Here is a 14,361-nt window from a genome sequence, read left to right on the forward strand (position 1 = left end):
GATCCATTAACCTTCGAAGAAGCTTATAAAGATGAAAAATGACGACAAGCTATGAATGAAGAGATTCATGCAATTAACAAAAATAATACATGAGAGCTTACTACACTTTCAGAAGATCATCAAGCTATCGGTGTTAAGTGAATCTTCAAAACAAAAAGAAATGCAAAAGGAGAGGTGGAAAAATACAAGGCCAGATTGGTTGCAAAGGGATATAAACAACAATATGGGATTGATTATGAAGAAGTATTTGTGCTAGTTGTTGGATTGGAGACAGTAAGATTACTTATCTCTCTAGTAGCTCAAATGAAATGAAAAATTTTACAAATGGATGTCAAATCAGCATTTCTTAATGGAGTTCTTGAAGAGGAGGTATATATTCAATAACCCCCTGGTTTTATTATTCAAGAATAAGAGGACAAAGTATATAAGTTAAAGAGAGCTCTTTATGGGCTTAAACAAGCCCTACGAGCATGGAATTCTCGAATAGATACTTATTTTATTCAAATTAGTTTTTCTAAATGTCCACATGAACCTGCTCTCTATACAAAATCTAACTCTAATAGAGATATCTTGTTTATATGCCTGTACGTAGATGATTTAATATTTACAAGCAATAGTAGCTCCATGATTAAAGATTTTAAGAACTCTATGAAAAAGGAGTTTGAGATGACCGACTTGGGCTTAATGATTTATTTCCTTGGTATCGAAGTTATACAAGATAATGGAGGAATATTTATCTCACAAGAAAATTATGCAAAAGAGGTTTTAAAGAAGTTTTTCATGGAAGATTGTCATCCTACAGATACACCTGTTGAATATGGCACCAAGTTGACCAAGGAAGGTGAAGGTAAATACATTAATCCAACTTATTATAAAAGTCTAGTTGGATATTTAAGGTATTTGACATGCACTCGACCTGATATACTATTTGGAGTTGGTTTAATAAGTAGATATATGGAAGTTTTAAAGACATCTCATTTAAATATCGCTAAAAGAATTTTGCGATATATCAAAGGAACAATTGGGTATGAAATGTTATATTCATCATCTAAAAAGTTGGAGCTCATTGGATATAGTGACAGTGATTGTGCCAGAAGCTACGATGATCGGAAGAGTACAACTGGATTTGTATTTTATTTTGGTGAAGCTACATTCACTTGGTCTTAAAAAAAGCAATGAATCGTTGCTCTATTAAGTTGTGAAGCAAAATATATAGCAGCTTCTTCTAGTGTTTGTCATGTAATATGGCTAAGAAGATTACTCCAAGAACTTCATATGCCACAGGAGAAGTCAACCAAGATTTATATTGATAACAAATCAACTATTGCCTTAGCCAAGAATCCAGTCTATCATGAAAGATCGAAGCATATCGATACAAGATTTCATTTCATAAGAGATCATATCAAAAATAAAGAAGTGGATATACATTATGTCAAGATAAGTGAACAAGGGGCTGATATACTTACAAAACCTTTTAAATTTGAAATATTTCAACAACTTCGAAAGAAACTTGGCATGCTAGATGGAACAAGTTTAAAAGGGGAGAATGTTGGAATTAAACTTGTTCAAGTATCATAATAAGATTCATTTCATCAAAGAAAGGTTCATTGCATCAACTGGGAGAATCATTACATCAAGAAGAAAAAATGGATTAAAAGTCTATAGAAGGATAAGTCAAATTGGTTATTGATTCTTAAAAGAGTTTCTTGAAAGAGAATGATTTATTTGAATACAATTAATGTAATGAAAAAAGAGAGTTTCTGAAATTATAAAGTATTTTTTTTCTTAAGAGAAATATAGAAGATTGAAGCTTGTCCTACTCTTCTTCTGTTTGATAACTTCGTCCCCTTTTCCTATCAAGTTCAACAAAAAATACCTTCGTCCGAAGACTACAACGATGAGCGGTCCATGCATCCACAACATATACGGATTCGATAAGTACGATTTCAGGTTTCCCTAGTCGACTGGAAGCATCTCTCTGTGAACGAAGGTGGAAGTGAGCAGCAACCGATGGATGGGGGTGATCACAGTTTACTTTAACAGGATACATTCAGTCTGGTGCGAAAGGAACGAACAGCACAACGAGTTTTAGGTCTATAAGTAGACGGTGAACAAACAGGAAAAGCCACAAGGAGCTGCTTAACGATGAGAAAATTAAAAAAAAAACAAAAAAAAGGGCAGGCATGATACGGTTCAATTGAGAAAATATAATGCAAGGTCCTCACAGCCTATGAGCCACCTGTCCAGCTCATCGAACACCGCCTGTGCATCTGATTTGGTTCCAGAAATGCCACCCATGACTCCATCTAGAGAACCATTTCCATCTCCACCTCCAGTCTCATAAGCTTCCGCTCCAAATTCATTGCTGGTGTTTCCACCACCACCGTTCAGTGTGGGCACCGAGTCCAAGTCCAAAAGATGCAACTCGGGCGACAGTAATCGTAGGGGCTCATGATCATGAGTAGTGCCATCCGGTGGTGAAGTCATGATGGCAAGATGCAACTCCTCCATCGCGTCCGATCCCGTGGTGAAGTCATGATGGTTTGATGCGAACGGAGGAGCGCTGTCGACGTTTTGATTCAGCTCGAGATTGAGGTCATCGATGGTCAGTGACCTTTTGCACAAGTGAGTATTCCAGTGATTCTTTATCTCGTTGTCCGTTCGTCCTGGTAACCTTCCGGCAATGAGCGACCATCTGCACCAGAAAAAAAGGATAACAATGATATGAAGGGATCGGATACCTAGCAAAGAAAAGAAATACGATAGAGTGTGCGGCGGAGGAGGTCCATTCGATGGGGTCAGGTGGTCTATACATCATCGTCGTGTTCCAGCTGGTCGGTTCACACCATTGTCAAAAAGAAAGAGAAAGAATGTCTCATGTACATGATACTATCGAATCGAAGAGTTAAGTTACGTCAATTGAGCTTGGTGCATACTGAAATGGTTACACAAACCTGAATATGGTGTCGAAGACAAATGATTATATATGCGGGTTGTTGGATGAGATAATACGAAATCGATTCGAACGATCGAACAGCGCGTCGCTGACGGGGCGGGCAATCACAGGCCTGCTGTTCTTTACCGGGTCCAAATTCCAATGACTGTTCCTGGCGCCACGCCATCGCAAATGCGATTCCGCTCGTGACGGGGGCAATCATAGGCCTCCCGTCCTTTACCGGGTCCAAATTCCAATGGCCTCCGGCAGACGATGACACACAAGATTCGGGACGATTACTTTTCTCTTTACCCGTCCCCATTTACGGTATTGACTTGAAAGCTGGAAGACGAGGTACCCGTCTGTCCCGTTCGAGATTCAAGGAGTCCTAGAAGTTTGCTGTTTTCGCCAAGCAAAATGCTTTTAGGGCGCCTTTTTCCAACATATCAGGACACGAATTCCAAGCCATTTGAAGTACTTTGCAAAAGAGAAGGGGAGGGGCGTGTATGTATGCAATAATAGAAAGCCCGGTTTGGTTATGCCAACCATAGATCTCATGCAACATACCTACCTACCTGCTGTCAGCAAAATCAGCGTGTGCAACATATGCCTACGCAGTATATAATATATATGGTATTTGTGTCGATGTGAATTCATACGAGTAAATCGATGCTCCACTGCTTTAGAAAAATGGTAAGCCACAACTAGTCAAGTGAAAGAGACACGCACCTGTTTCCCAAAAGGTTATGAAGTCGAATTATGAGGTCGTCTTCCTCTTTGGATATGTTTCCTCTTTTGATCCCTGGTCTCAAGTAGTTTAACCATCTCAACCTACAACTCTTACCGCATCTATTTATCCCTGATAATAAAAAAACAAATAAAATATTTTTTTTTTTAAATGTAATTCTTTGAGCACTGCAATAATGATATGCGTACCAATAAGGAAGGTCAACATAAAACAACATTACTAATACTTTTATGCGGTTAATTTTATACGTTACTTCATATTTTTAGATTTCGTTGCCTTCTTAGCCTTCTCAAGGGTTGGGTCACGACGTAATTAAGAACAGCGATACAGTTGAAGAGTAAAAATAAAAAAAAAACTGTGCGATGCACGTGTGTGATTTTATGAACCACAGGATTCCCATTAATCGCTGCGTTTAAGAGCCAAAGTGTTGAGCTTCCTTTCCGGTCGCCGTCGTACTTTCACAGAAACGCACTGATTAGTTAGGTAGATCCAATACGGTAACACGATGCGACAACTTTTGGGAACAGTAGATATAGTTTACCGACACGGAAGTGAAAGATGGGAGCTATCGGTTAGGCAGCAAGTTGGTTTATATATATATATATATATATATATATCTTAATTTTCTCTTCTTAATCCCTGTCGCTAACTCATCTGGGTTTGTGCATTTTGAAGAAACGATAATCGATAATCAAGAAATGAGAAAGAAGAAGCATTTAAGGTAGTAAAAGCACTGAAGAAGGGGGTTCCCACGGAAGTGTGCCAACAGATTTGATAGTTTCATGATTTCAGATCCTAGTAAACAAAAATAAACGGAAGAAGAAGAAGAAGAAGAAGAGTACTATGGAATTGAGCCTAGCAATTGAGCCTCAAGCAGAGAGAATCTAGGAATTGGGAATGACCTCGGACAAGGGTACTATGGCCTTGGCAGATTCCATGCGAGGGATAACAAAGTTGCTTGCTTTCTTTCGGCAAGTACCTGCTCCGATCCAAGTCCGAAGCTTAGGAGAAAAAGACCTGGTATCGAGCAAATGGATTATTTTGCCGAAAAGAAAAAGCATACGTCTGTCTACCCTTGAAAATTTCCCATCTCCGTAAAGGTTAACAGCTGAGCCAGCAGAATTGGGTAGAATTAAATGAGTGGAGCAGCTAGACTGCTTTTTCATTTGTCTTCAGCAATCAACTGGCAGGAGAAGCCAGCGCGTGCGCGCGTGTCAGAGAGAGAGAGAGAGAGAGAGAGAGAGAGAGATGACCAGCTTTTGCGGGGAGGGTTCTCCAGTTCTTGTCACCGTGGGCTCTGACGTATTCCACCAGCTTCTGGTCCTCCTCAGCCGTCCAAGCTCCTCTGTTCACCACGCTCTCCGTCACTCCCTTCTTCTTCCCTCTTTCTGCCATCTTCTTCACCATCTTCCTTTGCCTTTTTGTTCTCCTAATTAATTATGGCTACGAAGACCCACGCTCTCCACCACTCCCTTCTTCTTCCCTCTTTCTGCCAACTTCTTCACCATCTTCCTTTGCCTTTTTGTTCTCCTAATCTTATATACTGTTGCCTCTCATGTATATAAGATTCCAACAAACGATGTCACCATACAACCATCACTAGTGCCTGTGCTACTTCTCACACTAGTGGCAGCTGATCCACATGTACCGTGAAGCACAGTACACAAAAGTAGCCATGAATAGAACGGCGAAGACGGACGCGAGAATATTCCAACCTTCTTCCCCGACGCGTGCGTTTTGACAGAGGACTTAGGATGTGAAAAAGTTAAAAGCAACAACAGTACGTTGGCGATGGCAAATGGCCTACGACTCCTCCGGAGGCCTCTGTTTGGCTACCCACGGGTGAACTGGCAGTCTCGTTCCATGTTTCACAGCGTGAGTGATATCAGTATGTTCTACACGGCACTCGTGAACTCCTCCATCCGACTGCTACTCATGTCATTAGTTATTTGTCTTCTTCTCAAAACAGTTGCATGTTCCTCGCTTCAAAACGACATAGTCCGTGAAGAAAGAAAGAGAGATCACTTGCGAGTGCAAATTTTTTTAATAATAATAATAGTAATAATAATAATAATAATAATACTATATTATTATTATTATTATTATTAATTTAAGATTATATCAAATAGAATAATAATAATAATAATAAAGTATTATTAACTTAAGATTATATCAAATAGAAGAAGAAAAAAATAAGAAAAAAATCCATATTGAATTTCTTTAAAAAAATACTTACAAGATTTTATTATTTTTAAATTCAAGTTTTGTAGATTTGAATACTTGAAATTTGGATGTATCGATACATGAAGATACCATCTATTTGAATATATAAAATAATCCATAGTTGAAAAAGATTATTTTCTTTACCTTGAAGATCTTGAAATATAGATTATCATCATTATAGATTTAATATCAAGAAAGAAAAAGATGATACATAAGTATAATCTTTTTTCACACACACCTAAGTGATTTCTAACTACTCATAAACTTAAAAACTTGGATGGATCTTCATATAGATATCGTATATTTATAGATATAGAATAATAATTTTAATCAAAATATTTTTATCTATAAATTTTTACCTAATTAATTTATTTTAAAAATTAAAAAATATATCTATTTTTAAAATATATTAAATCTTAAGATAGTCGGTCAACGATCAAGTGATCATCGCCACTTGCGCCTATTATTATTATATCAGTTAGTAGAAAACAAGCCGCCATTATTCTGTTGTAATTTTCGACGAGGTTTTTGATAAGATCAGTTTTCAGCGATCCAAAACGAAACCAACACCATTCACTTAGATAGATAGATGGATGGCTTACCTACCCCTAAAGTACCCGCGTTTCCCGTGTACTGTAGCGTCTTGTGTTGGGACCGGTGGTTCACGGCGCTTGAACACTTTTTGGTGCATAATTATGGTCCTTTCCCTTTCCATAATTATGCAATGCCTGCCAAACAAAACCACAAACAAAATTAATGACCAGCACAAGTCAGTACTCTCGCCCGAAAAATGACACGCATGCATCTGCTCAAGCAGGGACTGTTTGGCTCGTTTTATTTAGCTTTGCACCGGCTGATTGATGGGGATATAAATAGGAATAATATTTGTATATGAATAAATATTAGAAGATCATAATACAGAATAAAATGAAAACACAATCAAACAGAACACTAAGATATACGTGGAAAACCCCTTCAATGTGAAGGGTAAAAACCACGGGGCAAACTAGAGATAATCCACTATGAAAATAATGAATATACAAATCTCAACCTCCTACCCAAAACCCTAGCAACAACCACAAGAGAATAACTGGGATACAAGGATCACGTCACTGCCCACAATATCTAAAACCTCCCAAGTAATCATAGCAAGAGTCTACTGTAGATTTCATCTAACCTGAGATGAGAACACTGCTAGATGATTGAGAACAGTCTCTCTGCATTGTCCTTGTCTTCTTCACTTTCTTTCTCTTCCTTTTCTGCCTTGTTCTCCTTCTTCTCTTTGGAATCCCGTGGCTCTCAAGATCTGCCTCGTTGCTGCCTTTTTCTACCTCTTTTCTGCTTCTAAAACGTAGCCACCACACCCCCTAATCTTAATTAGGGTTAGGTTAAGAGGGGGTGTGGGCTGTGGGCTGCCTTAGCCCACATGGGCTGAATATGGGCTATCATCCCAACAACCTCCCCCTTCAGCCCATAAGGGAGGTTGTCCCATGACTCCTCAATGTGAAGCCATACCGACCAACTGTCGGCATATCTCCTGTCTTTCTTTTGGTAAGGTCTTCGTCAACATGTTTGCTCCGTTATCATTTGTATGAATTTTCTGAAGCTGTAACTGCTTCTCTTCAAATACATTTCGAATCCAGTGGTATCTGACATCTATATGCTTTGACTTGGAATAAAACATTGGGTTCTTACACAAATGGATGGCACTCTAGCTGTCATAATGCACCACATAATTTTCCTGTTTCAGCCCCAATTCTTGTAAGAATTCTTTCATCCATAACATTTCTTTGCATACCTCTGTAGTAGCAATATATTCTGCTTCTATGGTGGAGAGAGCAATACACCTTTGTAACCTGGATTGCCATGACACAGCTCCCTCTGCAAAAGTAAGTACATAACCTGAAGTAGACTTTCTCGTATCTATATCTCTTGCCATATCTGCATCTGTGTAACATGTCAACACATGTGGTCCACCTCCAAAGCTTAAACAAACCTTAGAGCTCCCTCTGAGATATCTAAAAATCCACTTCACTACTGCCCAGTGCTCTTTGCTTGGATTTGCAAAAAATCTACTAGTAACACCCACTGCATATGCGATGTCCGGCCTCGTACATACCATTGCATACATTAAACTTCTAACTGCTGAAGCATAAGGAACCTTTTGCATTTTCTCCTTTTCCTCATCACTTGACGGACTCTGTTCTGAGCACAACTTGAAGTGACCAGCAAGAGGAGAACCAAATGGTTTTGCATTGCTTATACTGAATCTTTCCAATACCTTCTCGATGTATTTCTTTTGTGACAACCAAATCTTCTTGTTTTTCCTGTCATGAGAAATCTGCATGCCTAGTATTTTCTTTGCTGGCCCCATGTCCTTCATTGCAAAAGACTCACTCAGTTCCTTCTTCAACCTATCAATTTTAGACATATCTTTCCCAAGAATAAGCATGTCATCAACATAAAGTAAGAGAATAATAAAATCCTCACCAAACCATTTGATGTATACATAATGATCTGAAGTCGTTCTTTTGTATCCATTTTCTATCATAAATGAATCAAACTTTCTGTACCATTGTCTTGGAGCTTGCTTTAGCCCATACAAGCTCTTCTTCAACTTGTAGACAAAATTATCTTTACCTTTGACTTTGAAGCCTTCTGGTTGCTCCATATAAATTTCCTCCTCCAAATCACCATGAAGGAAAGCTGTCTTCACATCTAAATGCTCAACTTCCAAGTCCTGGCTAGCAGCAATACCAAGAGCAACACGAATATAAGACATTTTAACAACAGGAGAAAATATCTCTTCAAAGTCAATACCTTTCTTTTGACCAAAGCCTTTCACAACCAATCTAGCTTTGTACTTTGGTTGAGAACAATATTCTTGAGTCTTCAACCTAAAAACCCACTTGTTCTTCAAGGCCTTTATTCCATTTAGTAGCAGCACCAAATCATAAGTGTGGTTCTTCTGAAGAGCATCATCTCTTCCTGCATAGCAACTAACCACTTCTCTTTCTGCTCACTTTCAACTGCTTCCTGGTAATTCTCTGGTTCACCTGCATCAGTAAGCATCACATACTCATCTGTAGAGTATCTTCTAGAAGGTTGACGTTGTCTAGAAGATCTTCTCAACTGAGGTTCTACGGGAACTTGCTCTCCTACTTCTTCTTGCTCAACATGTCCTATAGGTAAATTAACATCAAGCTCTACACTATTTTCCTGCACATCTCCCCCGTCACCCTGATATACTGGAGGAATAATTGGGTCACAATATGCTAATCCTTCTGCAGAAGTCTTGGCCGATGCCTTCTTCTTCAAATCCTCAAAGGTTTGATCCTTAAAGAAGACCACATCTCTGCTCCTGAACACCTTCTGCTTTTCTGGATCCCAAAGCCTGTAACCAAACTGATCATGTGAGTAACCAAGAAAAATACATTCTTTAGACTTACCATCCAGCTTGGACCTCTCATTATCTAGAACATGTGCAAATGCACGACAACCAAACACTCTCAAATGCCTGTAGGAAACATCTTTCCCTGACCATACATGCTTTGCAACATCACTATCTAGGGCTGTACATGGTGATAAGTTGATCACATCAACTGCAGTCCTCAAAGCCTCATCCCAAAACCTTTTGGGTAGATTGGCCTGTGAAAGCATACATTTGATCTTTTCCATGATGGTGCGGTTCATCCTCTCAGCAATTGTATTATGCTGAGGTGTACTAGGAACTGTCATCTCATGTTGGATCCCATGTAACCTACAATAGTCATTAAACAATCCCGTATACTCACCACCATTATCTGATCTTATGCATTTCAATTTCCTTTCTGTCTCCCTTTCAACCCTAGCATACAACTCTTTGAAGACATTAATAACCTGATCTTTGGTCTTCAAAGCATAAGCCCAAACTTTTCTAGAAAAATCATCTATAAAAGTGACAAAATAAAGTGCACCACTTATACCAAGAACATCAACAGATCCCAAGGAGTTTTTGTCTTCAAAGGACCACATACATCTGTATAAACACGGTCTAAGGCATGCATTTTTCTAGACAAAGCAGCATTAGCAAATGAAACTCTATGTTGTTTACTAGCCAAATAATCGATACAAGGGTTCAGATGTATACCTCTGAGGTCTGGCAATACCTCTCTTTTGGAAAGAGCTTGCAGCCCTTTCTCACTCATGTGTCCCAATCGCCTATGCCACAACTCCATACTGAAGTCTTTTTCTGTAGCATTTAACTGCTCACCATAAGCTTTAGCCTGTAACCTGTACAAAGTATGACATTTCTTTCCACTAACTATAACAAGAGAACCCTTACTGAGCTTCCATTGCCCTTTTTGAAATCTGCTTTCATACTCTTCATCATCTAGTCTTCCAACTGAAATTAAATTCAGCCTCAAGTCAACCACATGCCTCACATCCTTAAGTACCAACTTGCAGCCAAGGTTGGTCTTTAAATGGATATCACCCATGCCAATGATGTCTGCTGTGCCATAGTTGCCCATCTTGACAACACCAAAGTTTCCAGACCTGTATGTAGCAAAAAACTCTCTCCGAGGTGTAGCATGATAAGAAGCACCTATGTCAATCACCCACTCAAGATCCTGACACACACAAGAAAAAATATCATTAGAAGGAGACAAAATCAAATAATCACCACCCTGCACTATAGCTGTAGTATTATCCTTTGACTCTGTAGACTCCACTTCTTTTCCCTTTTTCTTGTTCTTCTTAGGTTGCTTACATTGGTTCTTGTAATGTCCTTTCTCACCATAGTTATAGCAAACAATATCTTTTCTTGATCTTGACTTGCTCCTACCCATACGTGAACTGCTTCTAGACTTTGACCTTCCTCTGTTCTCTGAGATAAGTGCCTGTGAATCATTCTGAGATGTTGCTGAACTCTTTCTTCTCAACTCCTCATTCAACAAACTGCTTGTTACTTGACTCATAGTGACAATACCATCTGGCGCAGAATTACTAAGGGAAACCACCAGTGTCTCCCAACTTATCATCAAGAGACATTTTCATAGAGGATAACTGGTTAGTAATACTCTGCATTTCATTCAAATGCTCAGCAATAGAAGCACCCTCTCTATATTTTAGGTTCACAAGTTTTTTGATCAAAAAAACTTTGTTGCCAGTTGTTTTTCTTTCATAGAGACTTTCCAATTTTTTCCAAAGAGAATATGCAGAAATTTCAGTAGAAACATAGTGAAAGACACTATCATCAAGCCACTGTCTAATAAACCCAATTGTTTTTCGATCTAACCTCTTCCACTCATCATCTGTCATAGTTGTAGGTTTTGCACTATCCCCCTGCAAAGGTCCATACAAATCTTTGCAATACAAGAGATCTTACATTCTTGGTTTCCATATCATCCAACTATTTCCATTCAAACTAATCATGCGAGAAATATTACTGGCCTCCATGTTCAAATACAAAAAATAAATCACCAAAATCCCGCTCTGATACTAGTTGATGGGGATATAAAGAGGAATAACCTTTGTATATGAACAAATACTAGAAGACCATAATACGTAGCGGAATAAAATGAAAACACAATCAAATAGAACACCAAGATATACGTGGAAAACCCCTTCAATGTGAAGGGTAAAAACCACGGGGCAAACTAGAGATAATCCACAATGAGAATAATGAATATACAAATCTCAACCTCTTGCCCAAAACCCTAGCAACAACCACAAGAGAATAACTGAGATACAAGGATTACGTCACTGCCCACAATATCTAAAACCTCCCTAAGTAATCACAACAAGAGTCTACTGTAGATTTGATCTAACCTGAGATGAGAACACTACTAGATGATTGAGAACAGTCTCTCTGCGTTGTCCTTGTCTTCTTCCCTTTCTTTCTCTCCCTTTTCTGCCTTGTTCTCCTTCTTCTCTTTGGAATCCCGTGGCTCTCAAGATCTGCCTCATTGCTGCCTTTTTCTACCTCTTTTCTGCTTCTAAAACGTAGCCATCACACCCCCCTAATCTTAATTAGGGTTAGGTTAAGAGGGGGTGTGGGCTGTGGGCTGCCCTAGCCCACGTGGGCTGAATATGGGCTATCAGCCCAACACTGACGACTTTTATATTTTGTGGGCCTATATAATTACATAAATTATATAATAAAATTAATTAGTTTCTGATATATATTGGTTAATAGAAAAAATCTATATTATAGTAGGATTTCTTTGGTAATGTCATTGATGGGAGGAACTCTCCTAATAACTTATCCTAAGACTCTTGCTTATAAATATGCTGGACCTATAGGGACTAAATGATGCGTGTTATAAAAGACGTAGTTGAGATATTATGGTTTCTCTCTCAACCTCCCTAAACTATCAATAATAGTGGTCTTGTAAAAAGATAGGAAGAGATGAGGAGTATCTAATTCTCCTTACATATCGACGTCATTGTGATATTTGGATCCAGGGATAGTGCATTTGCAGATCACACAGAGATCTTTTCAGATGATATCGAAAAGTATGCATCGTAAACCCGATATAATGTTATTTGATTTTCATCCTAGCATGAAAGTTTTTCCGCATTACATATAGTATATCATAGATTTTATGCTAAAAATTGGTATCAAAGCCTAGATTCTTGAGATCAAATATATTAGATTTATTATTTTTATTTACGATGCTTTAATGATCAATATATTTTACCGATCTAAATTCCTATCTACTCTATCTTGTTGTTTATTTGCGAGCGATGTTAGATTTTTGTAATGTGATCTTATCATGAAGCAGTGATGACCGTTGTGTAGCATCGCTGCCGACCTCGCTGGGTACGACCGATGAATCTATTGGCAACAACAGTTGTGTTGGGCAGTGTGCGTATCGCAACAACAACAATGACCATGGGTGGCTATCAAGCAGTGAGTCGTACGTCAAGATTGATCGCGCATTACGGTGACCACACTGGTGACAGTCGCAGGCCAAACGTTGGGTCGATCGCATAAGCGACAACCATGCGTGGGTAGTAACCACGCACAAGCAACCACAAGGGCGGCAATGCACACATGCGACTACCGCATAGCGATGGATGCGCACGGGCAGAAGTTGCATTTAGGCGACGGTAGCATGTGGGCAATAGCCGTGTAGGCGACGGTGGCATAGGCAATGGCCGCGCAAGCGATGACGACGTAGGCAATAGATTAGGATCTTTTGGTCAAACTATCGATTTACCCTTTTGTATTTTATTAATACCTTCTAGTATTTTAACAATTCTGCCCTTTAACAATCTCATAAATACACCTTTATCCTCTCAATAAAATTATAGTTTACCCTTAGGAAATTAATGTTTTTTATTTATATCATCGATTATAAAATTGATCAATATAATTTAATTGAATTTGATCATGACTATATTTTGACTAGCTATTAATTAAATTTAATTTTTGATCAAATTTAGAAATGATTAAATTTTGATCAATTTTTTTTTTATTTTGATTGGCCTGTTTAATTGGGTTGATGTTTAGCCTAATTTTGGGCTTAACCAAATTAAATAAAATTTGATTGGATTTAATTTTATTAAAAAACTATAAATTATAATTTTCTTTTATAGTTTTCTCATATGACATATTGATTACATTTTAATATGGTAAATAAAATTCAATTATTATTCTCGAACATTTCTTTGATTATTCATATATATATATATATATATATATATATATATATATATATATATATATATATATATATATATATATAAAATTATAAAATAATATTTATCTTTCAAATGAAAACATTATTTATATGTTATCATGATTACAAGTATCATATAAGTTTTTTTTCTTTTATTGATTAATAATTATTATGGTTGTTATTTTATTATTAAATTTCTTAACATGAATTAAATTGAAGAAATTTGATGAATATTATTTGTAATTCATCTCCCTAAGTTTTATTTGACTTCCGGCTATCAAAGTAGCTTGAAATGATAAACTTTTGGGATGTGAATTATAATAAAAATCTTATTATTTATAAGATATTTTAAATTATATTTTATATTATTATATTGATCTTGTAGTCATCAAAGTGACCTAGATCAATGGCTTATAAAATTACATTAAAGAATTAACCCTAAATGATATTAAGGAAATAATATTCATAATAACACATATAATTAGGAGATTTTGATAATTCTAAAGGAGAATCTACTTTAAATAATTATGTGATAGGGTAGGATGATAGTATTTTAGATATCCTTACCGTTTATGATTGTATACCCAAATGTAGCTATACTATTCCATAGGGATAATATCAGTCCTCCATCGATGATCTTGAGTGAACACTATATATCAATATTTCACTCAAAGGTAAAATATAGATGATATCAATGGTTCATCAAATTTTAGAAACTCAAAGGATTAATGTTATTTTATATTTTGAAGTGGTACTTTCGTCCATACATTCTCATACTTCTAGTACCC

At 37.4% G+C, this 14,361-nt stretch overlaps 1 protein-coding gene across 1 annotated transcript; it reads right to left on the reverse strand.

Moving 5' to 3' along the window:
- Window positions 1–1,997: 1,997 nt before the first annotated feature.
- LOC135619276 (transcription factor MYB3-like) lies at window positions 1,998–5,412 on the reverse strand. Its single transcript, XM_065121143.1, has 3 exons — window positions 4,937–5,412; window positions 3,665–3,794; window positions 1,998–2,695 (listed from the first exon to the last, which is right to left on the reverse strand). The coding sequence occupies exons 1-3, from the start codon at window positions 5,088–5,090 to the stop codon at window positions 2,194–2,196; spliced, it is 786 nt and encodes a 261-aa protein (XP_064977215.1). The 5' UTR covers window positions 5,091–5,412; the 3' UTR covers window positions 1,998–2,193.
- Between the last annotated feature and the right edge of the window lie 8,949 nt (window positions 5,413–14,361).

This window comes from Musa acuminata, chromosome BXJ2-8 (assembly GCF_036884655.1).
Source record: "Musa acuminata AAA Group cultivar baxijiao chromosome BXJ2-8, Cavendish_Baxijiao_AAA, whole genome shotgun sequence".
In the NCBI taxonomy this organism is placed as follows: Eukaryota; Viridiplantae; Streptophyta; class Magnoliopsida; order Zingiberales; family Musaceae; genus Musa; species Musa acuminata.

What these genes read in the sequence shown, in the direction of transcription:
- LOC135619276 (XM_065121143.1), bottom strand. Translation starts at nt 5,090, where the DNA reads ATGGTGAAGAAGATGGCAGAAAGAGGGAAGAAGAAGGGAGTGACGGAG. An exon ending in AACCCTCCCCGCAAAAGCTG is followed by an intron (nt 3,795 to 4,936) that starts GTCATCTCTCTC and finishes TTTTATTATCAG; the next exon opens with GGATAAATAGATGCGGTAAG. An exon ending in CATAACCTTTTGGGAAACAG is followed by an intron (nt 2,696 to 3,664) that starts GTGCGTGTCTCT and finishes TTTCTGGTGCAG; the next exon opens with ATGGTCGCTCATTGCCGGAA.